This window comes from Marmota marmota, unplaced genomic scaffold (genome assembly GCF_001458135.2).
Source record: "Marmota marmota marmota unplaced genomic scaffold, marMar, whole genome shotgun sequence".
Classification (NCBI taxonomy): domain Eukaryota; kingdom Metazoa; phylum Chordata; class Mammalia; order Rodentia; family Sciuridae; genus Marmota; species Marmota marmota.
Window position 1 is genome coordinate 72,821,726 of NW_026000026.1, and position 24,403 is coordinate 72,846,128.

Here is a 24,403-nt window from a genome sequence, read left to right on the forward strand (position 1 = left end):
CTCTGGGAGGGCGCGGGGGACGTTAGCTTAGTTCGCCCGCCCCTTCCCCGCCAAAATTAACTCTTTCTCGCACTCCCTCTACCCCTGCTGCCTAGAGGTTTTGGGAACACCGCGGAGTGGGAGGAAATGCGGAGGGCGGGGGCGGAGATTGTTCCCTGCGGTATTTTCCCACCTGGAACTTGCTTTCCCTCTCACCTCTTACCAGCAAAGACAGACAAATTGGAGGACGCATCCTTTTCTCGAGGGGGTCAAGGGGGCTAAAAAGGCGAGCAGGAAATGAGATGGCCCGAAAATCCAGCTTGCCCTCCCTCTTTGCTCTCGGTGTTTCTCCATTCACTCTCGCCCTCCCATCTCCCCACCCCTTCCGCCAGCCTACTCCCAGCACAGCGAATTCCGAGGTTGCCGCAGCTTCAGAAGCTGCAGGAAAGAGGGGGAGGGGGAACCCGGAGGGGCGTTAGGACAGAATCATAGACCACTAGGATTATGTGGAGGGTCAGCGAGTCCTACCCAACCGCTGAGCCTGAGGGCTGTCTTTGGGCTTCCTCCGCGCGGAATGAGGGTGGTGATGGTGTGTGTGGGGGGCGCTAGTTCTATCACCTCCTGGTCTGTTGTCATGGAAACCAAGCCTTCCAACGAAGCATCTGGGGGCAACTTTCTTGCGTGGGAGGAAGGGTGGTGTGCACTGTTGTTGAGATAGGATAAGTGTTTTGTTTCTCAGAGCCAGGCTGCAGAGGGGCGGGGTGCCGGGCGCCTGGGTTCTATTCCAGGCAGGGCAGCAGACGGGTAGAGCACGAGAGCAGCTGTGGTTGGTCCCCTAATTGGCATGTGGGAATTTAAAGCTCTGAGCCAGAAACACGTGGCCTCTTGGGGAGGGGAAGGGAGGAAGCCCGCTGCCCACCTCTACACCTCGGCCATATGTGGGAGGCAACTGCCCAGGCCTTGGAGCTATTTAAAAGGTTTTTATTTCTAGTTCCAGGGGCTGCCCAACATGGTTTGTGGTCCTCTCCAGGCCCCTCCCTGTCTATCTCAGGACTGCTCCTGGCGGGTAAGGTTTCTTTGTGGGGGTCTCTGAAGTGCTCCAGCAAGTATGGCTCTGAGTTGCAAGTCATCTGTAGCTTGACCTCTGTAGCTTGAGTACATTGATAATGTACTCAAAGTCTTCCTGAGGTTGGGGCCACCAGAGTTTGGTCTGCCCACTGTTCAGTTTTGGTCTGCCTCTGCTTGGGCAGGCTCCTGGTTTCCAGCCCACCCTAAGTCTCTCTATTCTTGAATGTGGTCACCAAAAGAACAGATGTTGGGAATGGGAAAAATGGGAGTCAGAGGATTTGCTCAGCACAAAGAGGCACAGGTCCTGCTGTGAAATTGTGTGACATCGGAGGCATGGGGAAGTGGGGAGCTGGAAGTCAGTTCAAGAAAAGGTGTCCAAGCCACACTGCAGCAATGTGGTACAGCCAGGGGGCTTAAGTCACCTCATTAAAAAAAATTTTTTTTTTTTAGTTGTAGATAGGGACACAATCTCTTTATTTAATTTTAGGTGGTGCTGAGGATCCAACCCAGTGCCTCACCAGTACTAGGCAAGTGCTCTCTACCACTGAGTCCCAACCCCTGCATCACCTCCTTATTTTTTTATGGAAAGTAAATGGCCCTGAGGTGAGCTCTGGCTGGGCAGAAAACATCATGTGTTAATCATTTCTAGCCCTGTGTTCAAGCATAGTGTCTGGCACCTTTAGCTTTCTGACTGACTTGTCAACCAGGGTTGTGAATTGGGTTTAAGTGTTGTCGTGTTATACTTAAAGAGAGAGAAACTACTCAAAGTTTATTTTCTTATGATAGGGTTGTTGGAATAAAATAGGCTAAAGCTTGGAGAGAGTATTACTTTTTTTTCTTGGCAGTCCACTGTTCTTGGGCACCTTGATAGAAGAATAGAGGAGCCTGGACTGAAAAGAAAAATAGCTTAGAAATTCACAAAGGAGGCTGAAAGGCGGTGTTGTTTCAATGCTTTATTAACAGTTGGAAACAAACCCATCAAACTGGAGGTGATGACATCCCAGAAGCCCAAGAGGCAAGAGAACAGGTTTGCATTTTGTATACTCCTCTCTTTTTTAAAAATTTTTCTTATTAAATTCATCTTAGCAAAAGTAGATTAAAAAAGAAAGGGTCAAATCAAAACCCTAGATGTCAGCCAGCAAGAGGAAGAAGGTGACTCAGGGGAGCAACAGGACCCCTTCACCAGTCTTCCCTGAAATAGCCCAGAAGAGTTGCCTTTGCCCCTTTGGACACAAGCTCTAGCAACCAAAACCCCCCTTCCTGGCCACAAAGCCCCCTCAAATTTCCTTAGCTCCCCACTCTCTAACTATAATTCTGGGCCAATCTCTAAAAGTACCATTCTCTCTCCCTAGCTGGGATGGGCTCAAAGTGGCACAAGGGAGACAGAAGTGTCACCCTAAGCCAGAGAATCTGAGCTTCCTGAGGTTGGGGCCACCAAATAGTTTGGTGTGCCCACTGTTCAGAAGGGAGCACAGGGTGTATGTGCAAGCAACCCCTGTGCCAGATTCCCAGTGCCCAGTTAGCATTTGTACATTTGGCTTGATAATCTATTAAATTCATAGAAACTGTAACCTCAGAGCTCCTGTTATTCTTGGGCCTGGCCCAGCCCAATCAGAAGCTCCTCCTGCCCCAGAAGTGCTGCAGGATGGTGGTGGTGGTGGTGGGAGTTCTACCTAAGTCTCAAAGTCCAAAAGGCTTGAGAACTGAGGCCAAGGTCCAGGGGCATGTTCAGGATTATGGCCTGTAAGGAGAGCCCTAGAACTCTGAACCTACCATCAAACCTTATTACATTATGGAGGGGACAGGGGAAGGAAGTTATATTTTCTTTAAAAAATTTTTTTTTTCGTACAAAAATAGATCCTTTGCAAAACAATTTCTCAGCCAGGAGGCTCCACCTCCCATTTCCTTGGAGATAGGGGGTGAGGTGTTGGGATGGTCACACTATAGCCCATACCCCAAATGAGATGCATCAAAACTCTGCAGAAGCAATGATTGGGGGGGGGGGGCACCCTGGCTCAGTAGCCTGGAGGCTGATACAGAGGGTCTAGGGAGGCAAAGGCAAAAGGCATGGCAATGGGCTGGGGGATGGACCCGGTACAGTTACTATGCCATAGCTACCTGTCCACAGGCTCAGGCCTGGACCACAGTGGAACAAGTAGAGTGGTACAGATCCTTTTTATTTTGGGGAGCCTTTTCCAGGAAGAGGGGTAAGGGTGGGATTTGCTCCGGCCTTCTTAGAAGCAGCTCCCAATGCCACAGCACTAGTAATAAATAACAACAGCTAGGAGGGGAAGAGAAGAGCATAGGTGACAGCAATGAAGGGAAGGATCTAGCCCAGAGGTTCATAAGCTCCATGCTGTTCTCAGGGCCAGAGAAACCACAAAAGAAAAGCACAAATTCAGCAAGTCTGACCTACGAACATACCCAATAGAAAGTTGGGCTGAGAAAGCAGGCTGCACTTTGTCTAAGACAAGGCCCTCTTGAGTAACAGAGGAAACAGGGTTAAGGCAGCAAACGGGTCCCCTGCTTTGGTAATACAATAGCCAGGGCTGGCTGAGTTGGTCTCAGGCCTCTTCCACACGACCCTTTCCTCTGGTCTCCAGGCAGCTGAAGATGTATGTGATGTTCAGAGAGCAGCAGGCCAGAGAAAGATGGGGTCAGGGTAGTGGAAGTGGTTGCCCCAGAGGAATATCCCCTAGACCCTTTAGGCACATGCTGCAGGGCGAGACAATCCAGGCTCCATTTAGGAGCTGCCATGGCCCAGGGATCCAGTTTAACTTGCACGGCCAACCAACTCCTTGGCTTCCTCAAGGATTGTGGGGACTCCTTCGCTGGTCTTGGGCACCTTGATAGGAACCGCAGTCATGGCATCATCCTTGGTCAGCTCTGAAGCTAGCAGAGATGTGACTGCACACCCAGCCTTCCTGTTGGCTGCAAGAGAAGATATGAGAGATGCTGTCTATGGAAGACCTTGTTTTGAATCTCTTTCACATTCTATAGTAGACATTCAGCCAGAAGCCATGCAAATATGGTTGCCTTTTCTGGTTCACAAAGACCATTACCTCTGAAGAAGGAGGGGCAGAGATCCAGCCCATGGGATATATTTTTGGGTGGCAAAAATATAAGAGAGTGCGTATCTTACCCTTGCTTCCTTCCTTGTGTGATAACAGTACTAAGGTTTGAACAGGGCTAAAGGGAAAGAACTGGTTTTAAGTATTGGCATGTCATACTTAAAGAGAGATAATGTACTCAAAGTTTATTTTCTCAGGGTTGTTGAAATTAAAGAGGCTAAAGCTTGGTATAGAGTATTATTATTATTATTATTTTATTGGCAGTCCACAGAAAGCTCCTAGGCAAAAATACATTACAGTCAGCCCCAGGAGGGCTGTTCCTCATAGGAGGCAGTCTGCTGAAGGCTGCTGGGGGGCTCTTACAAAAAACAGTAGCAGCCACTAAGTGGCATCACATGTATACCATACTCCCATGTGTTTCTCCAATAACCAATGCCAAATGCCTGGCTCTTTCCCACCTCTTCAAGGGCCCTACAAGACAGGTAAAGAATATGAGTGTGTATGCTGGTAGGGGAGGGATAAAAGGCATGTGAGAAAAGATAGGGCTGGGATCAAGGATGGCCAAGATGGGACCCCTATGAAGAAATCTCTGCCTAAAGGATTATGAAGTTCCAGTTGTCATCCCAGGAGAAGAACCAGTCAATCAATGTGATTCTGTCAACGTTTGGGACCTGTACCCAACACTCTAATATTTGTTATTAGACTTATGACCCCAGCATCTTCAACAGGAAGGCAGCTCCTTGGGATTATGTCTATCTCATGATGTTTTGCTTCTTCCCATGCCCTAGAAGCAGCACACAGAGACTGCAAATACATAAAGTAGCTTAGCTAGCTTAAGGTGAAAGAAGACAGATACAAAAGGCCATATATATCAGTACATTCCTATGAACTGTCTAGTCCATGCAAATCCAAAACATGGAAAGTGGATTAGTGTTTGCCAAGGGATAGGGAGGGGAGAATCAGAATAAAGAGATGATAAAATGTTTGAGATCACTATTTAACCTGACGTGAACATTACATAGTATGTCTACATGAATCAAAACATCCAGATACCCCCTAATTACATGTAATGTAATTTTTATGTATTAATAAAAAATGACTGTTAATGGGTATAGGATTTTTTGGAGATGATGAAGAACACGTTCTGGAATTAGCAGTGATAATTTTAAAACCTTGTGATTATATTAAAATCCAGTGAAGGCGAATTTTAGTTATGTGAATTATAGCTCAATTAAATTAAGGGGAAAGAAATAAAGAATACGACTTTTTGGGGACCCAGGAAAGTGGAGTAGAGAAAGCAGTGCCTAAGCCTTAAAGAAGCAGGAGTGGATGAAAAGGCTGAGTGCTCCTAAATGAGAGCTGCAGGACTGGCACAGCTGTGGACATGAGCAGGAAGAACAGTTCAGAGGAGCCAGGGAACAAAATGCCTCCTCTGGAGCAGCAAAAAGCTTTAGGTAGGCAGAAGCCAAATGAAATCAGAGAGCCCAAAGTCTTCACTGTGTTGAAGCCTGTCAGCCTCACTGCAGAGCCATGACCCAGAGCCACTGTCTTCCTGCCTGCAGAGGCTACCCACAGGTCAGGCAGGGAGCACACAGCATGCCCACAGATTACCAACTTATAGGTCTCCTCCTCCTCCTCCTCCTCCTCCTCCTCCCAGGAACATAAGGGGTCATCTACCAAGAGGAGAAAGAATAGTGAAGCCCCTGACTGATAGCCATAAGGGCTTATCTTGTTGCAGATCAGAGATATGAGACATAAACTCTGGAGGTTTTACCAAGCACTCACTTGAATTATGAATACAAACTGTAGTGTTAACATCTGACAGGTGAGTAAAAGGAGCCCACTTGATTCTATGGCTCTATTCTGTGCATGCTTCTCCCACTTTCCTTCTCAGTCTCTCCTCCTCAGGAAAATCTTCCTCAGACTGGCTTAGTTTTCACTCTTACCTGAAGTACTCGCTTCTCTAGGATCCCACTTCTCATATCCAGAAAGGTGATGGTTCTGAGATCGCTATATTGCTCTTTGAATTCAATCTCTAGCAGTACTGCAACTATGTGTGTGTTTCTCTCTCTCCAGTATATGCCCAGTGTGACTTCAGTGTATGTCTAGTTTGTGAGTTGAAATAATTTCTGCTTCTAGAACCTGGGAAAAAGAACACTGGCTTTTGGGGATACCTGACCTGTGCAAGACAAAGTTAGAGTTCCAGTGTGGCAAGTCTGAAGCTGCTGCTTTAATTGGCTTCTTCCTTTAAACTAAGAAGACACTTGTACCTAATAACAGTGTTTTAGGATTTTTCTAGACTCTGGGAATTTCTAATGTATTTTATAAGAACCAGGAAGAGATGGTGGGTAGGGAGAAGAGCAAATTTTCCTTTTAAATTTTGAGGTTGGAGATGGGAAAGCTCTTGTTGAAACTGGCAACAGAATCAACAGAACCTAGGCATTCTGGTTTCCACTGCCACCATTACACTAAGTAGTTAGAAAAATCAAGAAAAAATGACCTCTCCCTTTCTTTTCTTTTTTTTTTTTTTCAATAGTTGAGTTGGACATAATACCTTTATTTTATTTATTTATTTTTATGTGGTGCTGAGGATCAAACCCAGCACCTGGCATGTGCTAGGTGAGTGCTCTGAGCCACAAGCCCAGCCCTCTCCCCTTCTTTTCCAAACTTAAGTACTTGTTAAGACTGAAAGGTAAGGCTGAGGTTGTGGCTCAGTGGTAGAGTGCTTGCCTAGCATGCTTGAGGACTGAGTTAAATCCTCAGCACCATATAAATGTAAAACAAAGATATTGTGTCCACTTCAAACTAAAAAATAAATATTAAAAAAAAAAGGCTAAAAAGTAGCCACAGAACCAGGTCACCATTTTGACTTGAGGGGATGTGGCAGGATGATTAACTCATAAGAGAATGGTCTTGCAGACTGTGGGGCAAAGGAATAATCTTAAGATACTTGTCAAAGCTTTCTTAGGTTGGATTCCTAGAAGTTAGGGGTGAACTAGGATAAAAACATCAGCAAAATTAACCATATGGCACTAGAAGTATAGCTGAACTAGAAAAATACTAATGACTTGGAAAAAGACCTTTATAAAACATAGGCTCAAAACTACTACTAAAGAGGAAGCGCTCTTGTTAATAAGCTTCCTTAGGGAAGAGGAAACTAGGACAGATGGAGCAACCATTACCATCCTAAATAACTCATTACTGTCTAAAACTCTAATTATACTTCCTGTCCTATTTTTACAAAAGATGGGAAAGAATAGTGGTGGTTCAGGAACACTCTTACCAACCTTCTCTAGTCAGGTAGTCATCAGAAAAGCTCCTGAAGAAATCTCATCATGTCCAGAACTCTTCTTACTAGAGACCATTTGAAATAGCATTTCTAGCCCATACAGAGGGGTCATGGTCATCTCCTGTCCATTCATGCAGGCTTAGTGGAAACAGCCCTGGACTTGGAATCACAAAAGGGAGCTATGGATCTAGGTGGGCTCTATCTTTAGATAGCTATGCATATCTGGGCCCTAATTCCTTTCACCTATGAGCAGGTTAGATAATAACCATGAAGACTCTTCAGAATTTTCCCAGCACTAAGGTTCTATTGGTATAGGTGAAGCCTATAGGGAAGCTGGGAAATGGGAGAGGGAATAAAAGGGAGAGAGAAATGAATTTGTTTCTTCCCTTGACTTACATCTCAGTGAGCAAATGGCCTGTGTATAAGAGACTACAATTCGGCCGTGGAAATAAACTTGAGTCATTAAGGCCAAAAGCTGACTCAATCATGAGCCTAAAATAGCTGTAATACAATCACATGGATTCTTCCCCTTGACACTCAAGCCATTGTTCTCCCACAACCCGCAGATCATAGCAGTTTACATGTTGCTTTTAATGAACCAGTCCTATGATAGTAACTCTCCTCTCCCAACTCCTCAATGGGTCTTTGTTTCTGGACACTTCATCATGTCTCCAGAGACCGGAAGAATTCAACATTCCTTTAAATTCTAGGGAAAAGGCCAGTGTCTTTGAATAGGGACAGCTGCCTCACTGGGAAAGGACTCTGATGCAGATATGCTTGACAGTGCTGGTTTTTTTTTTTTTTTTTTGTTTTTGGCTCTTAGCAATTTCACTCCGAGCATAAGTCTCCTATTCCCTCTTTCTCTGGGAGATGGTACTTTGACTAATTCAGGTCCTCTGCTGAAATGTTAGGTTCTGACAAAGTCTCTGCTTCCTCTGCCTATTGAGTCCCAACTTCCCACTTGGAAAGAAGTAGAGAATGGGACCTCCCCAGCAGAGGGAAGCCACTGATGTCTGGCTGCTTGTGTATAGGAAGCATCTGGGATTCTAGTATAGTTCTACAGGAAGACCTTTAAAAGGGAATTCCCCAACAAAATCTGATACAGACAGGCACTTGGCTGAGAGGGTTGAGGAAGACATGTAAATGAGAAGCAAGGTATTTCTATTAGGCCTAATGCTTAATGTAAAGTCATATCACCTTATACAGTGGTAGGAATGGTCTCGTACAAAAGTACTACCAGCTGTACCCTCTACCCAAATGCCTATTCATAAGACTAAATGTTCTTAGAAGCCCAGAGTTCTAAGCCCTTCATATCTATTTTTCCTCCCAGTTAGAGAGGCTTTACTCAAGAGAATGCCATAAAATAGATAAGATGTAACTAATGACTCTTCTGTTTAGGGAAGGTTTTAAAGTCATACAGAAGAGCCGTCCAAGAGAATTTCCCTTCCAGTCTGGGTAGAAACAGGCAGCTGGCTATCACATATAAAACTCATAGTAATCTAAGACATTCAGGCCAGGAAAATGACTTTATGTGTGCTGGTATGTTCTGTACCCTTGATCCTTATGTCAGTTTTTCAGGCTGTGACAGGTACTATAGGCCTATAGACATCAGCATATTAATAGCTAAGCACTGGCCAAAGTTAGCCACATAACTCTTTGTAAAAAAGTGAAGCTCCTGGGGCTAGGGCTCAGAGGTAGAGCACTCTCCTAGCATGCATGAGGCGCTGGGTTCAATCCTCAGTACCACATAAAGTAAAATAAGGACATTGTGTCCACCTATAACAAAAAAAAAAAAAAAAAAAGTTTCCCTTATTTAAAAAAAAAAAGTGCAGCTCCTATCAAATGGGCCTACAAAGTACACCAGTGAACAGAGAACACACCTTTCATCCCTCAGAAGTACAAATCTTTGATGATGCATTTTCTGTAACTCTTGATTCTTTTTCAACCTGACAAAGTCATCACTCCCAGCCCCAGAGGGACTTCACTAGACATAAAGGTGCAGATCAACCTCACATGAGGGGCAGCCTTGGCCATACTTTCTTTTGAACTAGTCTCTTGAGAGTGGGGGTATAACTCAGTGGTAGAGCATTTGCCTAGCATGCATGAGGCCCTGGGCACCACACACCAAAAAAAGTTTCTTAGTTATTCAGTGACCCTCACAGGAAACTTATCCATTATTCCTTCACCAGAATAATGACTGAATCATTTGTCCTTTCATCTCTATATTATTTTTATAGGATCTGGTTCAGTCTAATTTAAATCTTTTACATGTGAGAGGAGGTTGCATGAATGTGGGGAAGGCAAGGATAGCAGACTCTAACTGCACCCAAGGAAAAGGCAGTTCCTAGACACAGGGTAATCTTTTAGTTGGGTAGTCCTCTACAGTCTTACAAATGAGGACAATGATGCCTCACTTTCCCACTCTAGGATATTATACTTCCTATATTAGTTCTTTTTCTGTCTTCTTCTTGTGAAGTGTGAGTTATTTTTTTCTTTATATTTTAATCCATATCAAATGTAGTTTTGTATTTAGGTAAAAAAAAAAAAAAATTTTTTTTTGCAGTGCTAGGAACTAAACCCATGGCCTGCACATGCTAGGCAAACACTCTTCCATTTAGCTGTAACCCAGCCCATAGGGTCAATTATTTTTCATATTCACAAATTCTCACTCAAATCCCTGTGTCCTGAAGCATGGTGCCCTTGTTCCAAATTTCTGCTTTAAGAATGGGAGAAATGCAAGAATAGTCAAATGTAATTGATTTGCTGTCAGTCTCTCTGATATCAGTATTTCTAATGTGGGAGTAAGAGCACTAGATAATCCACTCTCAATGCTGGGATGTTGGGAAATCCCTAAACTTATACAGCACCACATCTGCTCTTTAGCCCAAGACTAGCAGGACCTTGAACATAAAGGCCTCACCCGCTTCAGGATGGGTTCCATTTTGTTTACTTACCCTGACGGGGTCCTCTCTTCCGTCGGAATGCTGCACCTGATTGCAGGGCTTCTAGAAGACTATCCATCACACCTGTCTCATCACCCTCTGTCATGAACAAAGATACAGTTGTAAAACTCTTCAGCCAGAGCAATATGGCAAATGACAAGTTCCACATGAAATGTATGGCTATTGCTTGGAATCCCCTCTTTTGTAGTGACTAAAAGTTCACAACAGACAAGGAAGGCTCCACCTCAACACTCACAGGCCTGTGTTTACTTGTGTCTGTTTAAAAATGGCAAAACAAAAGATTTCATTGCCTGCTATTTATTCATTGCAAACCCTGGAATATTTCCCTGCAGTGCCATTCTCCCCACCTAATCAGGACTAGCACACAGAATTATCAAATTGCCCAACTTCAAGAGCAGGGTAAGTACAGAGATAGCAATAGTGAAATTAATAGACAATTATATCACCCCAGCTCTACCCTAAAGTGTTTCACTCCAATTTATACAAACATCTCATCTCACAGAGAGACTGGTTCAGGTCTCAAAGCAAGGCTAAATGAAGAGAGACCACTGATCAAGAGCATATTTCATTTAAGTACTGCCTCCAGTGGCTATTTCTTCCTGAAGCCAGCCCTGCATCTAAGAGGAGTGGATTGGTTGGAAAACAAAGAGTTAATGTAGAATCCTTGTTCCAGCCAGGCTCGGTTTCCATGGCAACAGCTCAGGATAGTGAAATCTAAAACTGAAATCCCAAGGAGTGGGGTTGGCTGCCAGCTCCAAGACTAGGGCTCACTGCTCCCAGCGCCATCTGCTGTCTGAACATCAGCAGTGCAGATGACCTACATTCCAACCTCATTTGTTTGACCCAGGTTTTAGAAACAGGGCAAGGTCCACTACGCCACCTGTTGGTCCAGAGCAACTCTCATCCTGTCACCTAGACTCAACCTTCCCCCATTTTGTCCTAACCAGTTCCTAGGAGGAAAAACCTTGGAGGTTCAGGGAGAATGGGAAAAAAGGTGAAGGATACTCAGGTGGCCTATAATAGCATTTACTGGAGCAGTTTGTGGCTTATATATATATATCCGAGGTAAGGACAAGGGAATTGCTTTCCAGAAAAATATAAAGGAAAATCTCTAACAGTAGTCTTTATCACCTATGCTCAGTAAAGCACTCGGATTCTTCAGACTTGGCAGACCCGAGGACCACTTCATTTCCAGAATGCTCATGGCCCCTCAGGTTCAGCTTAGTGCCATGAACAACATATGCTGTATTTCTGCTGCCCATGGGGGAAGGGAGTAGGGAATCCACGGCAGGAAAGAAGCAGAGACAGGAAACAGAGGGCCAGTAATTGAGACCATATGTTTCAACAAAGACATGGTTCTGGTCGTGAAATAGAGATTCTGCTGCAGAAAGAAAAGGGTAGCCAGATTCCCGCCCCCTTCCAGAAGTTCAATCCATTTATGATATCATAGCAACACAATACTTAGTAAAATAAGCAGAAAGGGAGGACAGCCACAATTAGAAAAGTGTAGGGAGACTCAGGAAAATATTTTTTGGGGAAAAAAAAAAACAAAAGATTAAGTGGAGGGAATGAGAACAAGCCAGAGGAAGCTTTGGCTGAGCAGAAGGAATGAGTATGTGTAACAGCAATACTAAAATCCCTGGGGAGATGAGACATAATGCAAGAACCAGCAAAGGAGAGGCAAGAGATTTTCACATAGAGAACTGGAATGTACACATAACTGAACTGGGTTTAAAGTTTAGCATTAGGAACTAGGAGGAAGAAGGTTACCAAAATCATTTGCTATAAGTTAAGCTCAGACCTGAACTATTCTCATCTGCCTCTAGAGTCTAAATAGAGAAACCTACTAAATGTTGTTCTCTCAATCCATCAGCCCTTCTGTGCTTCTTACCTGCATTCATGTCTATGAGTTGCTCTCTCTTCTGCTGCTTCTCTAGCCGCTCTTTCTCTGCCTTCTCTTTGGCTAGTTTTGCTCGTCGCATCTTTTCTTCCGTCTCCCTTCGTTTTTGGTTCTCCTTTACTGCTTGCTGCAGGACAGGGGGATTCAAACATATGTATACCCACCACCAACCAACATGAAACCTGTGTAAAGTCAGCATGTAGTCCTTGCTCACCACAAACATATTTCTGAAGTTGTGCAGATCCATGAAGAATTCTTCCACAGACAACTTTTTGGGGTCAAAGATGAAATAGTCGCCTAGCTCCTTATAGAGGGTCTCCATGTTAGAGTGCATCATCCGCAGCTTGTTATATTGTTCCTGTGCATCCTTTACAAAGCTGTGCAGCCAAGGAGTAAAGGATCAAGACCAATAAGCAGACTCACTCCTCTAGCCCAGAGAATTACTAGAAGATGCATACTGGCATGCATAAGGATGTTCAACACAGCACTGTTTATGACAGCGAAAAACCAGAAACAACTAAATATCCAAACAGAAGAATGGTAAATCATAAACTTCGGTACACCTAGAGAATAGGAGGTGATAATTTAAAAAGAGACTGTTTTGCATATACTACGTGGAAACACAGCAAATATTAAGCACAAAAACCAATGCAACAGAGATTTGTTTAAAATAAATTCATGAGGTGAAAATCAGAAAGAAGTTCTGCAGCAATGATTTGCTTTCAGTTCCACAATAAAAATACTTCAAGAGCTATGTACTTAACCAAAAAAAAAATTTTGAACCCAGCGGTGATTAACCACTGAGCCACATCCCTAACCCTTTTTATTTTGAGAGAGTGTTTCGCTTAGTACCACAGGTCCTTGCTAAGTTGCTGAGGCTGGCTTTTCTTTCTTTTCTTTTTTTGGTACTGGGGATTGAACTCAGGGGCACTCAACCACTGAGCCACATCCCCAGCCCTATTTTGTATTTTTATTTAGAGACAGGATCTCACTGAGTTGCTTAGTGCCTCACTGTTGCCGAGGCTGGTTTTGAACCCATGATCCTCTTGACTCAGCCTCCCAAGCCACTGGGATTACAGGCATGCACCACTGTGCTGGGCCTGAGAACTTGTGGTCCTCCTGCCTCCGCCTCCTGAGCCTCTGGAACTATAGCCATGCACCACCATGCCAGGCTGGAAAAAATTGTTTTTAAGAAAAATTGAATGCAGCCACATTTATCCTGTTGTCCCCTTGGGGAAGTGGTCCCCCCCCACCCCCTTCCTAGGGAGCAACTTTTTTCTTTCAGGAAAGGATATAGTCATTTTTTCAACAAACTTATCTTTTTCATCTGTGGCAGCTGGAAAATTCTGAACATCACGTTCCACATCAGAAATCTGTTTCTTCATCTGATCTAGGTTCTTTTGCAAGTTTTCAGCAGAAACTACAGGAAACAAAAAGACAGCAAGAGCTTGTTGGTAATTTCAGCCTCAAGACCTCTTAGCTTTCACCTTTCCTACTGACACATTCTGGTACTTAATTATTTTTCTTCTCTATGTATTCTCCTCTAGTTATTTCACACATTTACTTTTCCTTTTTGCATCTAGACCACAATTATTTGATAATTGGTTTTCCAGCCTCCACAAGGTGTATGGTACTAAGATCAGAAGGCAGACTTCATTTGATTTTAAAAAAATCCACAAAATCCTCTGAGATCTAGGTTTCATTTATTTTAGAAAACCGGGTTTGGGAGGAGGGAGACATATGTAAAAATATAGAAGCAGGGCAGAATTCTGTCCCATTTCTACTGAATGCTTTACCTACTCCCAGGAGAGTGAAGCATGAGGTTTGTTAATCCAGTCTGCTTTCTGAATGACAACAAATATGGACCTAGACTGAAAACACCTGCCTCTCCTGTTGTTTTGGTGTTTCTGTTTTCCCAGAAAGGGAAAGAGCTCTTCCATTTTTACACATGGAGACCTCTCTTCAGCCTTATGCTCCTCCCTTGTGGCTTAGACACTGTGTCTAAACCTTCCCCCATTCACATTTAAAATAGTCTACACTGAAAATGATCTAAAATCTACACTGTGTCTTATTTTTCTCCCCCAGAAGACTGCTGGGGCTTGGAACCACCTTTTGGCTTTGCTCCAATCTGTCTCACCTCGGCTGGCTTTCTCCACATGAGCAAGCTCATCTGGGAACTTGAGGACATCAGGATAGTCATTCTCACACAACTCAGCCAAGAAGTGCAACAATGTCATCTTTTGATCTGTGGATTTCGTGTCTCGAAGCTAGGGGTGAGAGGAGAAATCATTAGTATTGACTTGCCCAAGACTATTTCAGGCGACACTGGGCTCCACAGAGGCCTGTAGCCCTCTCTCTGTTGTCCTGCTCTAACCCATGACTTACCTTGCAGAGGAAGCTGATGTTGAAGCCAAAAGCTCCAGCATTCCTGGAGCCAGCATTCATATAGTTTCCAACAAGGAGGGTTATCTCCAGGAGGCTAGAGAAGCTCTCACTCTTGCGTAATTCCTCACATGCGGCAGTGACAGAAACAATCTCTGGCTTAATATTCTCCACTTGCTCACTGAATTGCAGCTTGAAGAGAATGGCATTGAGGCGAGGCCGCAGGCGGGGCACTGTGCCCATCTAGTGGGAAAGACAAGCAATTTCTTTTTTTTTTTTTAATTTATTTATTTTTTTAGTTTTAGGTGGACACAATGTCTTTATTTTTAAGTGGTGCTGAGAATCGAACCCAGAGCCTCACACATGCTAGGTGAGTGCGCTACCACTTGAGCCACATCCCCAGCCCAAGCAATTTCATTATAGCTAATATAAACAGAGAAGTCAGAAAAAGAGGCAAAGCCTCCTCTGGGAAGATGAATTCCAGAATAGAGAGATGAGAGAATGAAAGATAGGCTCAAAATAGGCAATAGCTAAGAGCAAGGGTCTAGGCTATTCTCTAGATCAGAGGGGAATAAGGGAATGGGAAAAAAACAGAATGCCCCAGGCCTTACTCACCACCACACCAAACTGCTCTGACTCTGCCAGATCATCATATTCATCCTTCAGTTCAGATAGCATTTTTAACTGCTCTGGTTCTGGCATTTGCTTAATGAGGTTCTGAAAGAGAGAAAAGGATATCTCTTTGTAAGGGGAATCAGTTGACAACTTAAGTCTAAATGATTTACTCTTTTGTCAGTCCCAGACTCTGCCCAAGGACCACTACAAAAGGAAACACGGGGCTGTAGGAGGTTGGGAGCAGCCAGCAAAATGGCAGGACTTCTGATAAATATGCCAAAATAACTTGACCACCAGAAAAATGGCAGCTTTTCCAAAGCTAGCATTTAAAGTCTATGATGGTAGAGGATGAGCTTCCTCAGCTAAGGAGGGAAGAGGTGAGGCTGATGTCCAGTTATGCAGAAGAGCCAGCTCCTATAAGACAACCTTGCTCCTTACCTGGATCATAGATTCCGTAAGAACAGCCTCATTCACCTCCAGGATGACATTCTTAATCTCTTGATAGGGCATGCGGAAGGAACCCAAAAAGATTGCTGCCAGAAAATGAGATAAGACATGTTCTCAGTCTCCTCTCCCTTCTAACCCATTCTGCTGTATAATCTCCCCAAGAAGGCTCTTTGAAAGTCACTCTGCCCTTACAGTTAAAACCCAGCTCCAGAGTTCAGTGTCTAAAGCATTCTCTCATCATTCTCCACATTTATGTCACACACCAGCCACGATGCACCACATTCTATAAACATTATGATTTTTCCTGCCTTTGCTCACACAGGAAGTCTTTTGATCTATTTTATATACATACATCAAAGTACTTCACCCCACTCTATTTTAGTGGACTCCCTCTTCAAAACTGTCATTGCCATGACCTGCTCTGATTGTTAAACTGTCCCTCTTTCTAACAAACAAATCCTTCCCTTCTAGTATGCTCACTTTCTAATCTCTGACTCTTCAAACTTACCAGGAGCACATTCTAACCTTCTGACAATTGATCCATTTTCTGAGTGTGTCAGTTCCAATCTGCCTTCTCTATTTGACCGAGACCTTATAGTATAGCATATCACTTCACTACTGTCTACAATTACTCCCATTACTGCTGCTTCTACTATTCTCTTGCTGCCTGCATTCTTGCAGAGTCTAGTTAATCCAGCTATCTCCTTTCTCTACTCTTACTTGGGCTGATGCAGATAAAAGTCCATGCATTTGCAGGGGCACCAGTGACAGCTGGAGCTTCAGTGCTGCTTAGCAATCCCTTTCTGCATGTCCTTACTTCCCCATGTTCCCATTCCTTTTGGCAGTTCCTCCAAAATATACCCATTCTCCTAACAGTCCCACCACTTCCCCATTTGTTCTAAGACCTTACTTCTCTTGCTAAGAAAAACTGAAGACGTTGGCCAAATTCCTTGCCCAGCCTTTTCATGGCACTTAAAAACTGAACATTGGGGTAGGCATGATGGTGCACACCTGAAACCACAGCTACTCAGGAGGTTGAAGGCAGGAAGATTGAAAGTTCAAGGCCATTATGGTAATTTAGCAAGACTCTTGTTTCAAAATAAAAAAGGATAGGAATGTAGCTCAGTGGCAGAGCATCCTGGATTCAATCCCTAGTACTGCAAAAAAGAAAGAAGATGGGGGACTCTCAGTTAACAGCCAGACTAGAAAAGGCTTTGGAAAGCACTATTTTGGAATCACCTACAAGAAAACTGTGACAACACTTCTGTAAAGTTATTAGCATATGCTCATATACATGCATGTATACACATACATACACATACCCCAGGTATGCATCCTTTCCTCAAGCTTCCACAAAAGAGGTGGCCCTAAGGTCCTTGTCCTTTAGCACATATACATAGTCAAGTCTCTCCTATCTTGCAGGGAAAAAAACAATCTTTCCTGACCCAGTGTTCCTCTCTACCAAATTCTCTTTCACTTTATAGCATTCTGAAAATATAACTGTCTTTTCTTTTACAGTCACAAATTTTACTTATTCTGTCTTCACAAAGCAAATGAAAAGATAACACTGAAACTGTACTCTATGTAAGATTCTACCCTGCCATCTCTCACTACATCCACTAGCCATGCTCCTCCCCCACAAAGAGAATCTGTTCTTGATGAATCTGCTTATTTCGGTAAATGATAACACTTTTCATAGAGTGATCTAAACTCAAAAAACACCATCTTTATCCCCTCTGTCAACCATTGAGTTCCATTAATTCTGTCTTGTTACTACCTTGTGACTTCTTTTTGATTCTCACTATCTTAGTTTCAGGCCCTGAGCACCTCTTACCTAGTTTAAAGCAATAACATAACTTATCTCTCTGCCCAGTCTTTTCCTACCCAGCAATTCAGCCTTAAAAAAAAAAAGAAAGAAAGAAAGAAGAAAGAAAGAAAAAAAAAAATTACCACCTAAAGGCCTTCCTAAAAATTACAGTTTTAACACTCTATTTCTTGTTTAAAAACTCTTACTTTCACAGCTCCATAGCTTTACTCAGGTAGACTCAACTACTTGTAGTTCTTGAACTCAATGTTCTCTCATGCCAATGTGCCTTCACATAGGCTAATCCCTCTCCTGAAACAAGCCATTCCTCACCCTTCTTAACAGTTCTTTCAAATCAATTTAAGTAATACTTCCTTGAGAGGTACTACTTCAAGATTTCTGCCCACCAGTACTCCCCCAACTTGGATATCCCCTTTCCTAGTTCTCTCATAAGCACTTTAGCATTCTTCTATGACAACATTTATTAATCTATGCTATTGTTATTATTTGCCTTTCTATCTTTACAAGACTGTGTTTTATGGAATATACAACCTTTTATCTCTGGAACACATGCTTAGTATATGCCTAATAGATTGCCCATCACATAGAAACAAGAGAGACTGAGGTTCAAATCTCAGACCCTCAGAGTTCTTATTAGCTCTATAATGACATAAAACCATATATTTATCAATCTTGCAGTGGTGCCAATGGGATTCAAGTGGCGCCAATGGGAAATCCACTATGCAATGCCTGACACACAGCAGGAACTCCAGAAATGGGTATATCATATTGAGAGAACTTAAACTCAAGAGAATTAAGTTCTTAGAAGAATTCCTTCACATTTCAAATAGTTGGGATCACAGTTACTCACAGAGATTCTGGGCCGTCTTTGAATCCAACACCTTTAACTCTTTTACTTTTTTCTTTTGTACAGATTTCTTTTCTTCTCCACCTTCCTGATCCTTTTTGGCTAGTGAGGGAAAGATAAGAAAAACATGGTTTAGGACAAGCCACTTCTGTTCCTTACTGAACTACTACCACCTAGCCTGGAATGGTCCTTTGCCTGGTCTCCATGATAATGGTCTCCCCACTGTATTCCTTTAAGGCTAACTTTCTCTTTAGCCACTCTGCTATTAATGACTGCCCCCTATTATAATGAATATTTCATTTTTCCAACAATTACCAATAATGCTTTCCTACCTACATCCTATCCACATGCAGGGATCAGCAAACTTTCTATAAATAGCAAAATAGTAAATATCTTAGGTTTTACAGGCTATGTGGCCTGTTCTCATTTCTCAGCTCTGCAACTGTAGCATGAAAGCACCCATAGACAATATATAAATGAATGAGCAAGGCTGTGTTCCCATAAAAATATTCACAAAAATAGCAGTTTCATAACCCCCATACTAGAGTCTTCCACTATGTTATTATCCTTTTGTGTCTATTAAAAATTCTCTTTATCTTTCAAACTTCATCTTGAACATGACTTGCCCTGGGGATGAGGGGGGGAGAAAACAGAAACTATTCTGAACAGAGAGATATAATTATAAAATATTTTGACCTACAAGTTTTTAGAAAGCCATATGGGAATAGCTTTGAAAGCAGAGTCAAGAAACAGACAAAGCTACTTGGTTCTGAGCAGAGGAATGGGGAGAACTTGAGCATGAGTATGAGGAATACTTCTGAACACAAACCCTCTTACACCATTTGAATTTTTGACCATATGAAAAGTATTATATTACTGGTACAAATAAGCAAGAAATAAAAATAAAAAGTTATGGACAAATGGTACCCCAAAAGCCCTATTTAAAAAAAAAATTCATCCATTTGACCCAGGAATCCCAATTTGAGAAAGGAAAATTCCAAATACATAAAGATTGGTTATGTAAATAAATGATTATTGAGTAAGAAAATGAAAAAAAATACAGAAAAATAATGACATAAAAAGCTGGTTTAAGATAACAACAACAGGGCTGGGGTTGTGGCTCACACATGTGAGGCACTAGGTTCGATCCTCAGCACCACATAAAAATAAACAAACAAAATAAAAATTTAAAAAATGTGTGTGTGTGTGTATATATATATAACAACAACAACAATAAGCCAGGTCTGATGTCACAGGCCTATAATCCCTGTGGTTCAGGAGGATGAGGCAGGCAAGAAGATCACAAGTTCAAAGCCAGTCTCAGCCATTTAGTGAGACCCTAAGCAACTTAATGAGACCATTTCAAAATAAAACAATTTAAAAGGGGCTAGGGATGTGGCTCAGTAGTAAAGTGCCTCTGGGTTCAAACCCTGGTACCAAACTGAATAAATAAATAAGTCAGATAAAAATCCAGAAAGACTGACAAAGATAAAAAGAGAGAAGGCTTACATACTACTATTAGAGATGAAAAGGGGAATATTATTACAGGTTCTGCGGCCATTAAAAGGCTAAGGGAACACCACAAACATTTTTGCATTTATAAATTGGACAATGAACAACAATTTGTTAATTTTTGTTTAATGACCCAATACTACCCAAACTCAACCAATGTGGAATAGTCAACTTGAATACTCCTAAAATCATGGATACTCCTAAAAACTATTTTTAAAACTAAATCTATAATTTAAAATCATCTTAAAAGAAAATCTTCTGGCCTAGAACATTTCAATGGAGAATTACATCAAACATTAAACAAAAATTAACAATAATTTAATAATCTCTCAGAAAACAGAAGAGGTGTGAGGCAATACTTTCCACTTCAATTTTTTGAGGCAAGTATTACCTTGATACCAAATTAGATAAGTACAATGAAACAACGATGATGAAAAGGAAAAGACTTGTACAGCATCAGTATTCCTCATGAATAAAGACATATTATATGATTTTCAAATATTTTCTCCAATTTTGTAGATGGTCTTCTTTCTTACTTGATGACATCCTTTGGAGAACAAAGCTTTTCATTTTGATGAAGTTCAAGTTCTTTTATTGTTTGTGCTTTTTATGTCAAAAAATTCCAAATTCAAGGTCATGAAGATTTAACCCTGTTTTCTTCTCAGTGTTATAATTTTAGCTCATGCATTGATTCATCTCAAATTTAATTTTTGTATATGGTGCGAATTGAGATCCGATTTAATCTTTTTACACACCGTCCATCTATATGGAACACATCTGATGAAAAAAACTATTCTTTCCCCATTGGCATCTGGTCATATATAAGGAGTTTATAATTTCACCAATTCTAGAGGCTGAGGCAGAAGGACTGCAAGATCAAGGCCAGCCTGGACTCTGTCTCAAAATAAAAATACAAAGGGCTGGAGATGTCATTCAGTGGTAAAGTATCCCCTAGGTTCAATCCCCAGTATCACATACAAAGGTGGGGGCTTATATTTGCCCCTCAATTCAATTGCATTAACCTATGTGTTTATATTTATGCCACAGTGTCTTGGTTATAACTGCTTTGTAATAAGTTTTAACACAAGGAAACATGAGTCATGCTATTTTGCTTTTTCTTTTACAGAAAATGAATAAAAAGCAAATTATATGGTCCTTTTGGCTGCTCTGAATTCACTTATAATTCCATGTGAATTTTAGAATCAGCAAGCCAATTTCATTAAGAAAATCAGCTGGGATTCTCATAGGAACTGCAAGTGAATCTATAGATCACTTGCTATCTAAACAATGTTAATTCTTCTCCTCTACAAACATGGGATGTTTTTTCCCATTTACTTAGTTCATTAATTTTTATCAGCAGTGGGCTATGTAGTTTACAGAGTGTTTTATTTGTAATTCTTTTGTTATTGTGAATGGATTCTAAAAATTCATTTCATTACAGGTTTGGTGGTGCACACCTATAATCCCAGCAGGTTGGGAGGCTGAGGCAGGAGGATCTCAAGTATAAAGCTAGTCTCAGCAATTTGGCAAGGTCCTAAGCAACTTAGTGAGACCCTGTCTTAAAATAAAAAGGACTGTGGATGTGGCTCAGTAGTAAAGTGCCTCTGGGTTCAAACCCTGGTACCAAACTGAATAAATAANGCTCCTGGGTTCAATCCCTGGGGCCAAAAAAAAAAAAAAAAAAAAAATTATATATATATATATATATATATAAAAAAATACAAATGACTGACCTCTTTGTATTGATCTTGTAACCTGCAACTATGCTAATTACTACAATTAGTGGAATTTTAATGGATTCTTTGATAATCTATATACTAGATCATATCATCTGTGATACTAACTATCCACAGCCCTTGCCTTTTTCTTAATAGTCTTGATACTTCTTATTTATTTTCTTGGCTAACTGCCCTGGCTATAACTTCCAATACAACATTTAATAGAAGAAGTAAGAAGAGAATTTTGTCTTATTTCTAACATTATAAAGGACAAAGTATTGGATCTTTCATCCATTAAATATGATTTAAACTGGGGGTTTCTTCAATGCCCTTTGTGAGGCTAAAGCAGTTCATTACCCTTCCTAGTACGTTAGGTGCTTCTTGTCATGAAACAGTGTTGGGTTTTGTATAGTGCTTTTTGTGTCTAATGAAATGACCATATAATTTGCTTTTTATTCTAGTGATATGATGAATTTCATTAATTAATTATCAGATGTTAAATTATCTTTGCGCCAGATGTGGTTATGCACACCTGTGATCCCAGTGGCTCAGAAGGCTGAGGTAGGAAGATCCCAAGTTCAAGGCAGTGTCAGCAACTGAGCGAGGCCCTAAGCAACTCAGTAAGACCCTGTCTCAAAATAAAAATTTAAAAAAGTCTAGGGATGTAGCTCAGTGGTTAAGTACTCCTGGATTCAATTCCCAGAACCAGGAAAAAAAAAAAAAAATCTTTGCATCCCCGAGATAAGTTCCACTTCGTTATGGTAAATAAGTCTTTTTACATGATGCTGAATTCAGTTTGCTGATTTTTTCCATCCATACTCATAAAAGATCTTACTCTGTAGTCTTGTTTTCTTACAACACAATGTCTGATTTTGGCATTAGGATAGCAATAGCATCAAAAAATGAGATAAGAGGTGTTCTTTTCTGTTTCTTGGAAGATTTTATACAGCATTAGCATTAATTCTTTAAATGTTATGTAGAATTCAGCAATAAAGACATGTGGGTCAGGGCTTTTGTTTGGGGGTAATTTGGGATTCATCATTCAATTTCTTTACATGTTAAAGGTATATTCAGATTGTCTATTTCTTCAGTCTTGGTACTTTGTATGTTTCTTGGAATTTTCCATTTCATCTGAGTTATCAAATATGTTGGCATATAAGTGCTGATAGTTTTCCTTTATTAATTTTTTTAAGGTTGGTAGTAATGTTCACTCATTTTTGTTTCTAATAATTTGTCTTGGTCAATCTGGCTAAAATTTTGTTTATCATTTTCAAATAAGTTTTAAGTTTGATTTTCTCTATTGGGTTTTCTATTCTGTACTTAAATTTATACCCCAATCTTTGTCATTTTCTTCCTTTTGCTTGCTTTATTTTTAATTTGCTCTTCTCTTTCTACTGTCTTAAGATTGAAGGTTAAGATTATAGATTTGAGATGATTCTTCTTTCTTAATATAAGCACACTGAGCTACAAATTACCCTGCATTTCACAAGGCTTTGTGTGCTGTGGCTTCATTTTCATGCATCTTTAAGTAATTTTTGATTTCCCGATTTTTTCTGATTTTCTTGACTCATTGGTTATTAAGATGTATATTGTTTAATTTTCACATATTTATGTGTTTCCCATTTTTCTGTATGGATTTCTACTTCTACTATGGTCAGACACCATATTTTCTATTAGTTATATCTTTGAATTTATTGAGGTTGATTTTATGGTCTAACAAGGAAAATACATACTTTAAAAGAATGTACATTATGTTGTTGTTGGGTACAGTGTTCCACAGATGGCTATTACGTCTAGCAGGTTATAAAGTTCAAGTTTTCTGTTTCCTTGTTCTTATTCTGTCTAGTTCTTCTAACAAATACTGATGATGGGGGTTGTTAGAATTCTGTCCCCTTCAAATTTATGTGTTGAAATTGTAACATTCAGTACCATAGAAAAATGACTGTATTTGAAGATAGGATCTTTGAAGAATTAAGTTAAAGTAAGACCATTAGAGTGGGTCCTAATTCAATAAGATTGGTGTCCTTATAAAAGAAAAAGAGGACGGATACAAACAAAGGGAAGACCTAGTGAAGACACAGGAAGAAGGTGGTTATCTACAAAACAAGGAGAGACTCTTCTTCAGAAGAAATCAACTCTGCTGACACTCTGATCTTGCACTTCTAGCCTTGAGAACTATAAAAAAATTAATTTTTATTGTTCAAGTCACCCAGTCTGTGGTACTTACTTATAGCAGCCCTGATGCCTTCAGCATTTATTTTTGAACTATTGCTGTCTTCATTACTGTCAGCTTTGCTATTTGACTATATGTGACGTGGCCACATATACACTCAGGTGTATATGTTTATAATTGTTACACCTGCCTGATTCTTAATCATTACAAAATGTTCTCCTGACATGAATGGCATTTTTGGTTTGAAGTCTTGCTTTGTTCAATATTAGTCACTCCAGTTTTGTTGGTGGTTGTTGTCTGCATGGTATCTTTTCTCATCCTTTTACTTTTAATCTATTTGCTTCACTGAATCCTAAATTGTGTCTCCCATAACAACACATAACTGTTGATGCCCTTCAATAGATGAATGGATAAAAAAAAAATGTGGCATTTATACACAATGGAGTATTATTCAGCACTAAAAAATGACAAAATAATGACATTTGCAGGGAAATGGATGGCACTAGAGCCGATTATGCTAAGTGAAGCTAGCCAATCCCTAAAAAACAAATGCCAAATGTCTTCTTTGATATAAGGAGAGCAACTAAGAACAGAGTAGGGAGGAAGAGAATGAG

The 24,403-nt window shown here is 41.1% G+C and overlaps 1 protein-coding gene across 2 annotated transcripts in view; it reads right to left on the minus strand.

Annotated features, from left to right (window-relative positions):
* Positions 1-1,980: 1,980 nt before the first annotated feature.
* The window catches only part of Diaph1 (diaphanous related formin 1), a 93,499-nt gene continuing 71,076 nt past the window's right edge, over positions 1,981-24,403 (minus strand). For both annotated transcript variants that reach the window (XM_015485499.2, XM_015485491.2), the window contains 10 exons: positions 18,390-18,488; positions 15,706-15,800; positions 15,268-15,369; positions 14,656-14,895; positions 14,408-14,537; positions 13,566-13,690; positions 12,485-12,649; positions 12,262-12,397; positions 10,362-10,448; positions 1,981-3,978 (listed from right to left, as the gene is read on the minus strand). In XM_015485499.2, coding sequence (XP_015340985.1) covers positions 3,821-3,978; positions 10,362-10,448; positions 12,262-12,397; positions 12,485-12,649; positions 13,566-13,690; positions 14,408-14,537; positions 14,656-14,895; positions 15,268-15,369; positions 15,706-15,800; positions 18,390-18,488 — 1,337 coding nt within the window. In that variant the 3' untranslated portion in view covers positions 1,981-3,820. The remainder of the gene's footprint in view (positions 3,979-10,361; positions 10,449-12,261; positions 12,398-12,484; positions 12,650-13,565; positions 13,691-14,407; positions 14,538-14,655; positions 14,896-15,267; positions 15,370-15,705; positions 15,801-18,389; positions 18,489-24,403) is intronic.